Source organism: Macrobrachium nipponense, chromosome 4, assembly GCF_015104395.2.
Source record: "Macrobrachium nipponense isolate FS-2020 chromosome 4, ASM1510439v2, whole genome shotgun sequence".
Taxonomy (NCBI): Eukaryota; Metazoa; Arthropoda; class Malacostraca; order Decapoda; family Palaemonidae; genus Macrobrachium; species Macrobrachium nipponense.
In genome coordinates, this window is record NC_061100.1 from 86,307,324 (window position 1) to 86,324,823 (window position 17,500).

Below are 17,500 nucleotides of genomic sequence, written 5' to 3' on the forward strand. Positions count from 1 at the left end.
GACTCTCTCACCCTAAATAAAAAGAGGGTGTCGGTATGGTACTGGGGCGAGTGAAACCACTTCCACAGACCTCTTGTCATTTAGACCTCTCCTCCACCAAAATCCCCCTGCTAGAGAGAGCTGTTACACAGCCCGCGCCAGCAACTACTACTACTTGCTCCCCCCACGCCAACACCAGCGCCTCTAGTGGCCATCCTTGACGTTAGAAGACCAAGCTTGGGCACAAGGGTGGGAGAGAAAACAGGGGAGGATTTCACTGGGCGACAGGGGCCCTTGCCCAGAAATAGATTTTTCCTTTGTCAAAATCCCTTTTCTGGGCCGAGCCCGTGTCGCTTCATGAAATAGTACCAGAGAATTAGCCACAAGCTTGGGGATAAGGTAACAGTAAGAGGTAATAAGAAAACACGAAAAGACATAAGATGAGTATAATCTAGATTAAATGTTACAAAGTTATCATATAAATACTTAAACTAATTTATAGTAACTTATGTTAGCCTTAAAATAAGTAATAGGACTTAACAGTATACTTATGCTAACTTATGATAACTTAAAACTAGAATAATACAATATATACAGTTGTGAGTAACCCTAGCATAAAAATAAGGAAAAACATCACAATATACCCTTTTGGCAGCTAAGGCTCAAAATAGGGTAGAGCCTGGTGGCAGGATCACAGGAAAAATGTTAGTGAGGCAGGTAGAAAGGAGATCTGGATCTATGACTAAAACTACTTAGGCAGTGTCAGGAAAAACTGTGTTTCCCGCTGCCACTGCCGGAAATTTAAGAGATTCTAAGGATTTCAGGTAGTGACGTCTGAAAACTGTCGGCGACTTCCAGCCTGTATACTTTTTTAGATCATCGAAATTCACATGTTGGAAATAATTAATTGAGGTGGCTACTGCCCTGATGTCGTGGGCTTTAGGGAATGAATCAGGGTTGGCTTGTTTGATAAAGTATAGGATTTGTTGCCTAATTCCTTTTCCCTTATGAATAGGGGACCTGAGGACCTAGAAGATGTCCTGGACAGATAGGCTCGTAAGGTCGTCACTGGACATAGAGAAGGGTCTTGAGGAAGAGGAGGATCTTCCAAGGATCCCATCTCATTAAGGGATCCTCATTTTTGGCCAAAAAACTACGATCTGGGGATAGAAGAACTTCTCTTGAAGGGAGAAATTCGATATGGCCTGAGTCTCTGGAGAGAGCCGACAGTTCAGATATCCTGGCTCCTGAGGCCAGGCTTAGCAGAAATAATGTTTTCCTTAGGAGTGGTTTATAGTTACATGAATCGTTGTCAGTATCTGAAGCCAGTTTGAGAACATCATTTAAGAACCATGAGATTGAGCTAGGTCTCTCTGATGGTCTGAGCCTAGCACAAGCTTTAGGAATAGACGAAAAATAAGAGTCTGTTAAGTCTATCTTAAAGCCAAACTGGAAGATTTTCTTTAAAGCTGACTTATTGGTCGTAATAGTACTAGCTGCTAGACCTTTTTCAAATAAGGATCTGAAGAAGGAGATAGCCAGATTAGTAGTCATGGTTCGAGAATCTGTTTCCTTCAGGAAATTTGCTAGCTTTTTAACTGCTGCGTCATACTGACGCAAAGTTGATTCTCTTTTATCCGATTCTAAGAAAAGGATATTTTGAGGATCAATATTTGCATCTCTTTTAGCCACAAACTTCATGAAGTCCATAAAGTTAGGGTTTTGAGAATTCCTGAGGAAGTGAACACAGTCCTCATTTGTACTGATTGAGATAGCTTGGGATTGGGAATCCGTTGAGGCCGGAGACCCAATTCCAGAAGAAGGGGGAACCAGTTGCTCTTGGGCCAATATGGGGCTACTAGAGCAACTTGTCCTCTGAAAGACCTGAGCTTGTTCAGGACTTTCAATAGAAGATTCACTGGAGGAAAGATGTTTATCTTCTTCCACTGATTCCAATCTATGGACATGGCGTCTGTGGCATAAGCCAGAGGGTCCAGGTTGGGGGCCACATAGCACGGGAGCTTGTGGTTCGATTGTGATGCGAAAAGATCCACCTGGAGGCCTGGGACCTTTTGGCATATCCACTGGAATGAGCGCCTGTCCAGAGACCACTCCGATTCTAGAGGAACTGAGCGAGACAGGGCGTCTGCTATCACGTTCCTTACTCCCGCCAGATGAGTGGAGGATAGATGCCATTTGTACTTGGCTGCTAGTGAGAAAATGGCTATCATGACGTGGTTCACATGACTTGATTTGGATCCTCCCTGCTGATGCAGTATACTACTACTGCACTGTCCAATACCAGCTTGATGTGGGATTTCTTGGCTGGTAGAAGCCTCTTCAATGTGAGGAATACTGCCATAGCTTCTAATACGTACATTTATGTGGAGCTGGTGGAACTGAGGTGACCAAGTCCCTTGTACTTTCCTGAATTGGGAGTATCCTCCCCACCTGCTTAGAGAAGCGTCCGTGTGGATAACCAACGCCGGAGGGGGAAATTGAAGAGGGACCGACTTGGACAGGTTCTTGACCTCCGCCCAGGGGCGGAGTCGTTTGCGGAGAATCGGCTGGAGAAGGGATACCTAATCTCTTTCCTGGACAGCCCTCCCTTAACTACGACACCGAGGGAACTGTCGGCGTGGTACAAGGACCCTGTTCTGGGAGAAGTACTTCTTCAGATGGTAGAATCAATGTGGATCAAGGAAGCAATAGAGCTAGTACAGGACCCTAACTCCCCGGGGTTTTACAATCGCCTTTTCTTAGTCCCGAAAGCTTCGGGGGGGTGGAGGCCGGTGCTAGACGTAAGCGCACTGAACCACTTCGTGGAGAAGAAGAAATTCTCCATGGAGACTTCTGCTCGGTTCTGTCGGTGCTTCGTCCTGGAGACTGGATGGTCTCCCTGGACCATTGAGGAAGTATCTTCGATTTGTGATACAGGACAAGATCTTCCAGTTCAGGGCCTTGTGCTTCGGCCTGTCTACAGCTCCTCAGGTATTCACCTACCTAATGAGGAATGTAGCAAGGTGGCTTCATCTAAAAGGGATCAACATCTCCCTTTACCTGGACGATTGGCTCATAAGAGCCCAATCAGAGAGCCAGTGTTTGGAGGACTTGAACACTAGACCTGATAAAGTCTCTTGGATTGCTCATCAACCTTGAGAAATCTCAGATGATCCCCAGTCAGAACTTAGTTTATCTGGGGATTCAGATGGATTCTCGGGGTTTTCGGGCTTTTCCTTCACAGGAAAGACTCCTTCGAGGCCTTCAAAAAGTCTCGAACTTCCTAGGGAAAGAACGCAGCTCAGCGAGGGAATGGTTAAGCCTTCTAGGGACCCTTTCCTCGCTGGAACAGTTCATTTCCCTAGGGAGACTTCACATTCGCCCGCTTCAATTCTTCCTACGGAAAGTGTGGAAATGGAAGACGGGAAAATTGAAGGACTCTTTCACGATCCCCGTGGAAATCAAGAGTCATCTGAAATGGTGGCTGGCCCCTCCAAAGAAGAATGAGGGTATGTCTCTGGCTATCCGGAACCCAGACCGAATATTGTTCTCCGACACATCAGAGACAGGATGGGGAGCGACTTTAGGAGCAAGGGAAGTGTCAGGCACCTGGACGAAGGAACAGGTGTTCTGGCATATAAATTCCAAAGAACTGCTGGCGATTTACCTAGCCCTAAAGTGCTTCGAGTTAGAAGTCAGAGACCGGGTGGTCCAAGTCAACTCGGACAACACCACGGCTCTGGCTTATATCAGAAAGCAGGGGGGGACCCATTCTTTCTCCCTATACGAACTAGCAAAGGAGCTGTTAGTATGGGCGGAGGAAAGAAAAGTTACCCTCCTGACGAGATTTGTAAAAGGAGAAAAGAACGTCAGAGCAGACAGACTCAGCAGGAGAAATCAAGTCCTTCCCACAAAGTGGACTCTCCACTCGGAAGTTTGTCAAAGCCTCTGGTCCCTGTGGGGGAGGCCTCACATAGACCTCTTCGCAACGTTCCTCTCCAAAAAGGATAGAAAACTTCTGCTCTTCGGTAGAGGATCGGAGAGCGATTGCGGTCGACGCCTTTCTACTGAACTGGTCGGGCTTAGACGGCTACGCTTTTCCCCCGTTCAAACTTCTAGGGGAAGTACTCAGGAAGTTTGTGGCATCAGAAGGGACGAAGTTAACACTCATCGCCCCCTGTTGGCCCTCTCAAGATTGGTTCACAGAGGTACTGGAATGGACGGTGGACTTCCCCAAATCTCTTCCAAGCAGGACAGATCTGCTCAAACAACCCCACTTCGAGAGGTTTCATCAAAACCTCCCCGCTCTCGCTCTGACTGCCTTTCGACTATCAAAAGACTTGTCAGAGCGAGAGGCTTTTCGCGCAAGGCTGCGAGCGCTATCGCAAGAGCCCGAAGATCGTCAACTATTTGGGTTTACCAATCGAAGTGGGAAGTGTTTAGGAGATGGTGTAGAGCGAAGAAGCTGTCCTCCTCCGATACCTCTGTGACCAACATAGCCGATTTTCTGATTTTTCTTGGAGAGGAATCTCATTTATCGGTTTCTACCATCAAGGGATATAAGAGTATGCTTTCAGCAGTGTTCAGAAATAGAGGGCTGAAAATAGCGGACGACAAGGACCTCCACGACCTTATAAGGTCCTTCGAGACTTCTAAGTCTAAATCACCGAGAACTCCGAGCTGGAACCTGGATGTGGTCCTGAAGTTCCTGACATCGGACAAATTTGAACCTCTTCACCTTGCTTCGTTTCGAGATTTAACAAGAAAATGTATCTTCCTTTTATCCCTCGCTACGGCTAAAAGAACGAGCGAACTCCACGCCTTAGATTCTCGGGTTGGATTTAAGGGAGATTCTGCTATTTGTTCTTTCCAGACATTGTTTCTGGCTAAGAACGAGAACTCTTCAAAACCCTGGCCCAGGAATTTTGAAGTGAAAGGACTTTCGAGCTTGGTGGGAGAGGATATAGAGAGATCCCTTTGCCCAGTCCGGGCTCTTAAGTTTTACCTTAAGAAGAAGAAGGAACTCGGAAGTTGTCAACAAGGTCTATGGTGTGCGGTAAGGGACACGAAGAGACCCATGTCCAAAAACGCCCTGGCGTTTTTTGTGAGAAATGTTATTACAGAAGCTCATGAAAAATGTCTTGATGACTCCTTCAAGTTGCTTAGAGTGAGGGCTCATGAGGTGAGAGCAGTGGCTACATCATTAGCGTTTCAAAGAAACATGTCTATGAAAGACATCTTAGACACAACATATTGGAGATGTAATTCGGTCTTTGCATCTCATTATCTTAAAGATGTAAGAGTAACATATGAGAAATGCTTCTCTGTGGGTCCGTTCGTGTCAGCGGATACGGTGCTGGGAGCTGGAGCAAATACTGATCCTTAAATTTTTTCGTTAGGTACGTAAACTTTCTGGTTAGACATGTTCTTGGTTTTCTCTGACAAGGGTGCTTGACGTTGCACAGGCGGCCGTTGCCTTTGTCAAGTAAGTAAATTTTTTTTTGTATTTTAATGTATGTGTGATTTATGTGATTCGAGTTATTGGTTGTTTGGGAGGAGTTTCGGGGATAACTCCTTTCAATCATTAGAACTAACAAGGGTATTAGGATCAGGTGATCGGGATCGGTGTTTTGCTCCTTCATTTTGGTGTTTTTTGTCAAGTTAGATGACAGAACTTTGACAAATGCCATTTAGGCTCTGCCGAGTAAGTGGTTGAGACCCCTTTGACAGACCCACAAGAACTCTTAGCCATAGATCAATATCTCGCTGAGGCTCTTGAGGCGAAGCAGACTCCTGGGCAGTAGCCACGAAGTCTTACGCCTAATCAGGTAGGAACCAAGGTTTATTATTTTTATTTTACCTACAACGTATGTTGTTTTTTCTGTCTATGTCAGTAATTAGCTGTCTCTTACCCTCCTCCAATGGTGTGAATCAGCTAAGTATATATCTGACAGGGAAGTTGAATGCATAAAAATGATATTGTTATGATACAATAAAGTTTTATACATACTTACCTGGCAGATATATACGATTTATTGCCCTCCCAGCCTCCCCTCCGGAGACAGTTGGAAGAGAAAATCTGATAGAAAATGGGAATGGTTCCTATTCCTGCCACCCAGTGGCAGGGCGATAGATCACCTGACCTACCTGTAGTGTGTGCCACGAAATTCGAATTTCTGTCAGGGACGACGGAGTCTATAGCTAAGTATATATCTGCCAGGTAAGTACGTATGTATAAAACTTTATTGTATCATAACAATATCATTTTAAACCAGTTGAAAAACAAGTGTTCCATACACCTTGATATTAGTACTTATGATATCTCGATTAATAGCCATCTTCTCCATATAATCAAGATCATCATCATCATTTATTCCTCAAAGAACAGGTAATCTCTACAAATAAAATATTAGTAACAAATTACATCACAGAAGGCTTAGATTATTTTTTTAGGCCTATAAAACATTTTGCAACATACAGGAAGCTTAAACGCAGCCGGAAACATTAACATTCAAAGAAAACCTGTTTTAATTTATATTCATACTTTGAAAATGGTTTTATTTTATGACTGTTGAGCTTATTAGGTCTACTGTCATAGTGCTGCAGATGTAGTTAAGTTGACCAGTCTGAGGAGCATGTTAAGTGTGCTTTTATTGATGACACCGCTAACCTTATCATATGGCACTATGAACTAAGCAACGTAAAAAAAAAATCAGTTCAAATCGCACAGATTACGAATTTTAGCAATGCCTAAAAAGGATCATATTTATATAACCGTAAGGAAAATAGGGCTTGCTGTGAGTTTGCAAACTTTTCGATATGCATGATAGAAATAAATTTCTTTTTTTTAAAGTTTTAACACTACTTGGCAATGTCATGTTGAGTCTGAGAATCTGGACACTACAAAAAGAATCATGTTGCATGAGATTTGAGCACCACTGTACATAAGTGGCCCGTTATTCTCTATCCTAAAATATGTACCTGTACTGTAAATATCACTTCAAAATCATCTTACTACACCGGAAAATATCAACATACTTAAAATATAGGCACAGAACGATGTGCAAAGTTACGCTGGCCAAAAGAAAACATTCGTCCGATTGGTAGGAGATATTCAAGAATAACAGTTGCTGGCTGGTACATAATTTTGCAACATGACTTTTAAATGATATTAAGATGCTCTGGGGTGATGTTTTGAGGTATATTATTGTCTGAACTGTCAAGTTTGGTGATGAACTGTTAAAATAAGCAGATATAGGCATTTTAGGGGTGTATATAGCCTACTTAATAACAGTATGTAGTAGTAGAGTAATGTAATGTAAGGTTACTTTGGGTGGTTTGAGATAATTTGGGGGTATTTTTATTTGAAATGATTTTAAATTGTTTTAGTATGATAATTTAAGATATGATTTTGTTTTAAGTACCAAATTAAGCAGTGAAATGTTGAAATAGACAGTTATAAGCATTTTAGTTCAAGGGGTACTGGGTATTTGGCAGTTATAAGGCAGTTAAAGCATTTTTAGAGGTTTCTTTTTGCATTTCTGTATTTTTGCATTTCCACGTAGTTTCTGGAACCTGTTCTCGCATTAAAGTGGGGGAGCACTGTATACACGCAGTCTCTGGTTATCTGTGGACTTGGTTATTGGCGATCACGAGTGCCATAAGGCGCTTGTGAAGCGCCATAAAATTGGCGATTTATGGTGGCGTAACAGGCTGAGTTCCAGTTATCGGCGCCATAACATACCTAACAGGGGTGTCATAATGGTGCTTATGGTGTTGATATCGGTTATCAGCACACCCTTGGGAATGGAACCCCCACCGATAACTGGGGACTGCCTGTACTCCCTTTTGGGAAAAAGGGGAATTCAGGAAACAAAAACCAAAAATTTCCCCTTACCCAACCCAAAGAAACTCATTATTATAAATAAATCCTGTAAGCCTTCAGACACCCCAAAAGTTTTCCTTAAAGACAGGTAGGTGATCAGAAGGGACAAATTCCTACAAAGGCACAACAACAACATCAAGAAAATCTTTTTCAAAAGGTCCAAAGACCCTGTTATAGGAAAATGAAAAGCAAGTACAGTGGACCCCCCGTATTCGCGTTCTCCAGATTCGCGGACTCACACATTCGTGGATTTCTCTTGGGAACGTTTCCCTGCATTATTCGCGGAAAATTCGCGCATTCGCTGTATTTTTCTATGATAAATATCCACAAGTTCCTGGTTTTTTTGATAAATTTCATCATAAAATGCACTTTTTGTGATAAAACTATTAAAAAAACCAAGCGTGAAAATTTGTAGTGGGTTTTTCTTGAGTTTTAACAAACAAAATAGGCTGTTTTTAGCATTTTTATCGGGGTTCCAAACATTCTCGGGTTCTAACTATTCAAGGGGGGGTCTGGTACGCATCCCCCGCGAATACGGGGGGACCACTGTACCTGGAATGCTTATCATGGGCAAAGGCAGTGGAAGAGGCAGATAACAATTGAATGGTATGGTTTGGGGTCGACTTTATGACATCACAGGCAATGGAAGTCTTCCCCTTGGGGACACAGAATTTTGTTTTAACAGGCTGAGGTGGAGACAGTCTCCTCCCTCCCCCCTTTAAAGGGGATCTTCCAAAACTCAGATCCCTCTCGGGAAGGTTATACGCAGGAACTTAGACCCCTCTCTAGAAGGTTACATGCTGAAAGGCCCTGTTAATGGGAGCCATAGAGAAAAATGCATATTCACCAGCAAGCACATATCTTCAAGTGTCCCCAAAAAGGATTCCTTTGAACAAAGAGTGATCCTAGACCTGTCATCTTGAACAAGCTTATTGTTTGCCAAAATTTCTGGACCAAGTACATTCAGTCATTCCAAAATAAACTTCAACAGCTATAGATCTGAAAAATGCATACTGCATTTCCCTGTTGCTGTTCCTTTCTGCTCCTTTCTAGGGTTCCTGATTGGGAAAGATAAGTACAGGTTCAAAGGCATGCCCTTGGGCTAAACATTGCCTTGGGAAATTAAAAAAATTAGTGATAGTAGTTGTTCAAGAAATCAAGAATACAACTTATAGCCTACCTAGATGCTTGGTCGATCTTGGGGCCCACAAGAAAAGTGTGCTTGAATAACCTAAGAGCAGTGGTGAACAGACTACAGTCAAAAGGTTTTATGATAAAATGGCATCCTGGTATGCTTCTGGTCGTATGTAAACAATATGTAGGTGCAAATGGGCATAGTCGCTTCTCTTGTGGTTTTTTGATGTACGTAAATTGGGTTCAGCATACGCTAAGGATGAGAGTCCATTTATACTCTTATTACATGTTATATTTATCATTACTACATAATACCCAGCCACAAGACCAGCTAAAAGAGAATTCTTTTATATTGTCACCGTGGAGCTCTGGTTAGACCTTGGAAGGGTAACTCCTTGAGGACTCAACAGCGACTACCAAAAATAGGATTTTCTTATGTCAAAACCTGTTTTTAGATTTCTGCACTTTTTCAAGTTAGCGTACATTTCACAGGCTATTCATGGTTAGGCTAGAATTTTGGGGTAGGCTAGGGTGTTCACTATTCTCAAAAATGCAATATGGATGTACCCACACTTCTTTTAACATATTTTTATTGTTAAATGGCATTTTGCAGCATGCATATGTAATTCACTGCATGTCATAGTGTCAAACATACAGCCTAAAATTCATTATAGATGTGGTGGGAAAGCATGTTGACTTACATAGGCAGTAGTGAGCCCATAATTTTGATGCAGTGCATGATACTTATTACATAGCTTTTTTGTGTGAGAGAGTTTCTGTAGACTAAAGCATGTTCAGCATATGTGATACACTGCTAGTTGTGATACTGATCACACTGTGTTAAATACTACGGGCTTGGTTAATAAATTTGTTTAATTACATAATCAAGAATGACTCCCTGTGCTGCTTGTAGAAATGCATATAACAGTAGAGACCATTTCCAGTAACTCAGACTGTAAGTTAAACTTACCAAAGGTTGCATGCGGTACTTGCTAAGTGTCAATAATTATCAGTAGACAAGTAAGCATGATATAATGTGAGTAACAAGTAACAAGCAGAACTTTTTTTAGCCCCCCTCAGTTATTCTACTAGTAGAAATGGCTTGTGATGCACTGCTCTGGAAAAGAGGTGTGTGGTGCATTGCATGCTGTTTGAACAGGGATGCTTGTGCCTTATACACACCATTTAGATACAGCATTATCGATGCATGGCTCATGCCGTTTTGCTCTGGGTTTGAACATGGTAAGGGCACCACAGACAGGAATCGAGACAATCCAAGTTTCAGGAACTCAGAGAGAGCGTGAGATAATAAACATGCCCATGAGAGTCTCATTAGCATGTTCTCTACCTTAATGCAGCCTCTTGTTAAGAATTATGTTAATCCTACTAAAAACATTGTTTTATATTGCAAAAAATGTATCTTGCTCTCATAAAATATTCAGTAGGTGTACCTCTATAACTTTAGCTTTACATATGAAAATAATGACAGCCCACCATGTTCTGTTTATGATGAGGAAGAGTTTCCAGATACTATACTATATAGGAACAAAAAGTCAACATCTTTTAGATTGCAAGATGTAAAGTTAATATTTGCAGTGAAGAGGTACGAATGCTAGTGCGATTGAAGTCATCCCTCAAATCAAATGGGTTACACATGACTGGAGAATGAGCTTTTGTAAATATGAGGCTACTATAAAGTGATGGGTTCTAATGAAATAAAGTTTGTTTAGACAAAATTATATTCTTACATGTCGTGATGAATTCAAGATATATAAGTAATCTGAGACCAGACACCCAGTCTGTCATGTAATATTAACAATGACAAATTTCTCGCTGATATTGTATCTGTAGAATGACCAGAAATGGATCTGTATCTACAGTGTTTTTTATATACTTCTTGTTAACTTATCTTTTGTTTTTTTTCTTTTGGCAGGTGAATGTTGGAGTGAAAGTTTCGAAAGGCATTCGGAGGAAAATAAGGTTAAAGGTGTTGTTCTTCATCAGACATTAAGGAGTTTAAATCTGCGATATTGTTTAGCCATTAGAGAACAGGTAATTTTATGAGTTAGTTATGAAATACTAATGTTAAATATTTTCATGAAAGTTCAAGATGATGTTGAGGAGTTAATAGCTGTGTGATTGGAGATAATATGTCTCCATTGTACCGAGATGTAATTTGTTGCACATAAAACCCATAGTTCATGCATCCACACGAAATCCATGCACAACCTTTAAAGAAGTAGAACAGCAGTACTGATGAACTTTTAGGAAAGATTGCTTGCTTTGTTGTTTACTGGTTTACTTTCCAGTGCAAATATATCCAGTAAATACATATTTCATAAGTGTTTAGATGAAGAAAGGTTTGTAAAGAGTTGGTATTTTCTGGTGCAAACATATCCAGTAAATACATATATCATATCAGTGTTTTGAAGAAGGGTTTTAAAAAGTTGGTATTTTCTAGTGCAAACATATTCTGTTTAAATGTTACCAATAGTTCAGTAGCACGGTATGAGAGCCCTGTTCCCTAATAATTTAGCTCCACTTATTTTGCTTTTTCTCTTTAAAGTATTTTCTTAGACACTTATTGTATTCTATCTATGGTGAGTTCCCTTTCTTTTTAGTGGATTTTCTTATGGTGAAAGTTTTCTTTATGTCGATGAGTTTTTTGTATATGCTTGTCATTGGAAGTGTATGTTAATTGATTTTATATCTGATAGATATTTTGGTGACTGGGTGTGGTATTTTATTTTGTTATTTGTAATAGAGTTTTATGCATCTGATCTCGCAAGCACCCTGTAGGCGTTTAACCTTCATTTAACTGATCCTAAAGGTTTCTGCAATTTCATGCAAGTTGATGCACAGTACAGTCAACACCCCGTTTTCTCGTTCTCGAAATTCACAGACTTGCCTATTCATGGATTTTTCTTTGGACCTTATCTACCCATTATTCGCGGGAAGTTCTCCTATTCGCAGGTTTTCTCAATGATAAATATTCACTGATTAGTGTATTTTTATTTTATTTTCGTGACTAAATACATTTTTATGATACAAAAATTATTTACTGATTTTCAAATATTAATATTGATTAATACTGTATTAGTAAGTTTAGCGAGATTAAATTATATCACATTGTAAAAATAATTTTCTCTCTCTCTCTCTCTCTCTCTCTCTCTCTCTCTCTCTCTCTCTCTCTCTCTCTCTCTCTCTCTCTCTCTCTCTCTCTCTTTATTGGCTGCGCATATATATTTTGAATGGTTAAGTTTTTAGATGACTTTGAAATTATATTAATAGGTAATATAATCTCAAAGTTTAATACAGCAATAGCATAGTAATTTAAGGTATACATTTGTTATTCAAACTTTCAAGGTAGGCAATTATCAGCATTTTTAGAGGGGTTTCTAAGTATTCGCGAGTTTTAAATATTCATGGGTGGTCTGGTATGCATCCCCTGTGAATACGGGGGTCCACTGTATATTTGTTATTTTGGTGTTTCAAATTTTAAACTATGGGTCTTATTAGGGTCAAGCAGGCCCCTGTGAAATAATGTGATGTGTAAGAATTTGACTCCTGTAAGGTGGTGCATCTGCTGGAGCAAAAAAGGTTTTAAAAGCTACAGAAGTTGTTTGAATTATTCTACAGTGGTGAATAAGCAGTTTAATTCTTCAGTGGTGAAGTAACATGAGTCTTCTGATAGTGTGCTGCTTCACCCAGATGTGCTGGGCACATTAAGTATCTGCATCTGGCTATGCTTCTTCAGTCTTCTTTGTTTGAAGGATAATCATCAGCTGGAGCCTAATAGAAGTTCATCCTGTTTGCAAAGCTTCTGTAATTCGTACTCAGGGTGAAGTCCATGTTGAACTGGAGATTTCAGTAGTTTATTGGCGTCTTGAAACTTGTTTAGAGTTGGCCTCTTCCTGAACTGTCAAGCAGTCATTGAGTATTCTCCAAGGTCTTATCACCACTTGTATAATTTGCTAGGGCCTGGGGGTGCTCCTGACACTTGCATCTCATCCATCCTTGCCAACGACCCTGCTGCCAAATTACTTGTCATTCTAGCTCCAAGAGAGCTAGAATTCCTCTCATGGGTCTAACTGCCAATCTGATTCCAGTAGTGGACTTGCCTCTGGCAGCTATTGTGTCCTTTTTCACTCTTCTGGCATTAGCATCTCTTGTGGATCCTGCTGCTCTTCCCCATAGAGCCACAATCAAGGCCCTTTTAGTGCTCTCGAGACCATCATTGCTCTAGTGACTTGTGTATTTTTTTTTTTAGCAAACATTAAACTCAAAGGTCAGATATGATCCATCAAGGTACCTCCTCCTTGACTTCTTACGGATGATGCATAGTGCTTTTTAAGATACAGTAGTGCCTCAGGATACAAAGTTAATCCATTCCGAAGCGGCCTTCGTAAAATGATTTTTTTGTGTCTTGAACCACATTTTACAAGTAAATTGCCTAATTTGTTCGAAGCCCTACAAAAACACCCCAGTAAATTTTATAATAAAGCTAAATTGGCCAATAAACATTGAAATACAACAATTTGGACCATTCAATACCAAGCTTAAACTACATACGTATACTACTAATATGTACTACATACCTGTAAATAAAGTGTAATAGTGTACATGGTACAAGAAATACTGTACGCACATACGTATGTAGTAAAATGTGGAACCTTACCTTTCGAGTGAGGCGATCTCTGAAAGTGGCGACAGAGGAGGAGGACAAATGGCAGAAAACATGAACACTTAACTTTACAAAACACATTAACAAATGGCAGAAAACATTAACACTTAACTTTACAAAAAAACTTAACATTAAATTTCTTCTTTTTTTTTCTTTTTTTTTTCATTTTTTTTTTTTACTTTTTTATACTTTTTTTTTTTCATCACTTTCAACTTTCTGTATTTTTGTATCACTTGGATCTTCCCATTTCCTTACTCCTACTAAAGGCCTCTTTAAAAAATAACTATCCAAGGAAGATTGCTTCTGCCTGCTTTTCAAAATGTTCCTGAAACGACTCAGGCAAACGTCTTCGAACTGCGCAAGCATACGACCTGTGTAAGTCTTTTCGGGGTGTCTCTTTTCTACAAAGGATTGCACTTTATGAAAAGCAGCTAGAGCATCCTTAATTACTGCCGTTGTCATGGGGTCCGTCTCCTCGCCGCTGCTAGAGAACTCTTCTTGAACGACATTATGTTGCATGGCCTCCAACTCCTTCAGCTCATCTAGTCGTAAGCTCCTCTTGGTGCTCCTCGAGAAGGTCATTGATGTCATCCTCGTCGACGACCAGCCCCATGGACTTGCCGAGTGCAACGATCTCGTCAAGATATGGTTGCGAAATCGTTTCAGGATCGTCAGCTGTTTCTGAATCTGCATCAGCTTCGCCCAGGTTGAATCCCTCGAAATCTCGGGCGGATACGGCATCAGGCCAGAGTTTCCTCAACGAAGAATTCAAGGTTCGCCTCGAAACCTCCTGCCAAGCTTGATCGATGAGTTGGATGCATATGATAATATCGAAATGCTCCTTCCAAAATTCATTCAAGGTGAGGTTTGTGGTATCGGTGATGTTGAAACATCTCTTGAAAAGATGTTTCGTATACAGCTTCTTGAAGTTAGATATCACTTGCTGGTCCATGGGCTGGAGGAGAGGGGTGGTGTTAGGCGGAAGATAAAGAACCTTGATGAATGAATACTCCGCTAGGATATCTTCCTCGAGGCCAGGAGGGTGGGGAGGGGCATTGTCCAACACCAGCAGACATTTCAGAGGGAGGCACTTCTCTTCCAAGAATTTCTTCACTGTCGGGCTGAAACACAGATTTACCCACTCGGTGAACAAAAGTCTCGTTACCCAGGCTTTTGCATTAGCCCTCCACATCACCGGAAGCTTTTCCTTTAGCACTTTGTGAGCCTTGAAGGCTCAAGGAGTCACGGAGTGATAGACAAGTAGGGGCTTGACTTAACAATCCCCACTGGCATTGGAAAGTAGTGCGAGAGTAAGTCTGTCTTTCATAGGCTTATGCCCGGGTAGCTTCTTCTCTTCCTGTGTGATGTATGTCCGACGAGGCATTTTTTTCCAAAAAAGGCCAGTCTCGTCACAGTTGAAGACTTTTTGAGAACTGAAGCCTTCCTTGATCGTCATCTCATCAAACGTCTTAATGAAGGCTTCAGCCGCTTTTGTGTCCAAGCTGGCAGCCTCCCCATGCCGCACCACCGAATGGAGGCCAGCCGTTTCTGGAATTTATCAAACCACCCACGAGAAGCCTTAAAGTCTGGGGTTGGCGTCGATGTCCCTTCTGTGTTGTCTTTGGCCTGGGCATTGAGATCACCGAAAATAGTGCTGGCCTTGTGGCAAATTGCCGTCTCGGTTAAAGTATCGCCAGCGATTTCTTTGTCTTTTATCCATACAAGAAGCAGCCTCTCCATCTCATCTTGCACGTGGCTCCTCTTGTTGGACAAAATAGTCACGCCTTTGGAAGATGTAGCTGATTTGATGGCTTCCTTCGGCTTAAGGATGGTGCCGATCGTTGACGGATTTTGGCCGTATTCCTTAGCGATCACATTCAACTCCATGCCAGCTTCATACTTTTTAATGATCTCCAACTTTGTCTCCAAAGAAAGCACCCTCTTCCTTCCGTGAACTTCAGCAACATTATGGGGACCCATGGCTATAATTAAGGTAATTAAGTTCACACACAACACGATAAAGTATACGTACAAGTAGAAAGCAAAATACGTATGTGTACGAACAGATTCCGCATGCATACGATAACGCTGGTGCAATGAAGTGGCCGAACGACACCTTTACCTAGAGGTATGATGGGATACAGTGGGGCCTCGCTTAGTTGCGGATCAGCAATCACGGATTCAGTTAATCACGGGTTTTTCCTTGGACCACTTCTCAGTCTGTATATCGCTGGTATGAATCACAGCTTCGCGGGCTTGTCGGTGGTAGGCTAAGCCTCGTCCGGTTCTGATAACCAACAAATGCATGAACAGATTCACATTATGATATTAACTGACAATAATGGTAATAAAACCATTCTCACCTTATATATTATTGGCATATCTTCATAATATATAGCCTATTCATGGAATAATTCCACGTCATTGACATCAACTTGTAGTAGAGCGGCTAGCAGAAATGTAAACATTGAGTTACACTTCACAGCACCTTTGTCATTCTTAACCTTTTAGAAATGTTAATAGTAGTAGTTTAATTACAGTAGTAATAACATTTAGGAAAACATAAATTTTCAATTCGAACTTCATTATTGTTTTGGTATACGTAACGTAATCAACTTCTCTGAACACTGCAGTCATACAAACGATAATTGTCATAGATTATCGTATGTTGTTTGCAATCGGCGACAAAGCGTAAACGTAATAAAACCATTTTTACCTTATATATTATTGTCATATATTCATAATAAAACACAAATCTTATATATTATTGGCATATCTACATAATAAAAAGCCTCTTCAAGGAATAATTCCTTGGGGAATCCATTTTTCAAAAGACAAAAATACACTTTACATGTTTACAGTATACAATGAACAATGATTACGTACTTTATTTTGATGTGATTACATTAATATTACAGTATGGTACTCTAAGCAGTACAGTAACTATTTTTTATCATAAATGTATATTCATTCACGAAAAAAATACATATGACCACCGTGACGTCACCGTTCTACAAAGTACCGATGTATTTTTACGTAAGTACATATCCTCTAAACTCTGTCATAAATCACTTTACTTACATTTTTTGTGAAGCCCAAATGCTACGTATATTCCGGAAAATTAACGAAATCACGAATTTTATCATAGAGCAAGATTTGCTAATTACTGTTTTCTTCTTCTTTTCATGACTATATGCATTTTTAGAATAAAACTCATTCACAAATTTTCAAATACTATGAATGTAAAAAGCAAAATTCTCTCTCTCTCTCTCTCTCTCTCTCTCTCTCTCTCTCTCTCTCTCTCTCTCTCTCTCTCTCTCTCTCATCACTTACAGAAAAAAACTATAATACTGATCTATTATTATCTTAATAAAAGAACAAGATGGTCCCTGAAAGAATAAAAATATGTTGCCATATTTTTATTCTTTCTGTGATTTACGAAACTGTGCTTCAATACAACTTTTATAGTTGACTCAATGATTATCACATATTATAACAGTATACAAGAGAATATCTTATCACTATCCATGTTTCATTTCTTATCATCATAAAATATTTAAAATAAAAATTTCATTATTCTCGAGCTAAGATAGTCAACAGTACTCTAGTCCCAAGCTGCTCTCTCAAGCTATTCTCGTCTTAAGCTGCTATCTCAAGCTATTCTAGTTACTCTCGTCACAAGCTGCTCTCTCTCTCTCTCTATCGTCTTTTCTCCTCTCAGTCGTCTCCTCTCTCTCTCTCTCTCGTCTCTCTCTCTCTCTCTCTCTCTCTCTCTCTCTCTCTCTCTCAGAAAACAGATAGTTATTGCAAACGACGAG

At 40.6% G+C, this 17,500-nt stretch overlaps 2 protein-coding genes across 4 annotated transcripts in view; both read left to right on the forward strand.

Annotated features, from left to right (window-relative positions):
- The window catches only part of LOC135210986 (transmembrane protein 17B-like), a 708,558-nt gene that overhangs the window by 106,943 nt on the left and 584,115 nt on the right, over positions 1 to 17,500 (forward strand). The window lies entirely within an intron of this gene.
- LOC135210983 (non-lysosomal glucosylceramidase-like) overlaps positions 1 to 17,500 on the forward strand; it is a 343,346-nt gene that overhangs the window by 73,036 nt on the left and 252,810 nt on the right. The window contains exon 5 of the mRNA XM_064243984.1: positions 10,932 to 11,050. Within this exon, the coding sequence (XP_064100054.1) occupies positions 10,932 to 11,050 (119 nt within the window). The remainder of the gene's footprint in view (positions 1 to 10,931; positions 11,051 to 17,500) is intronic.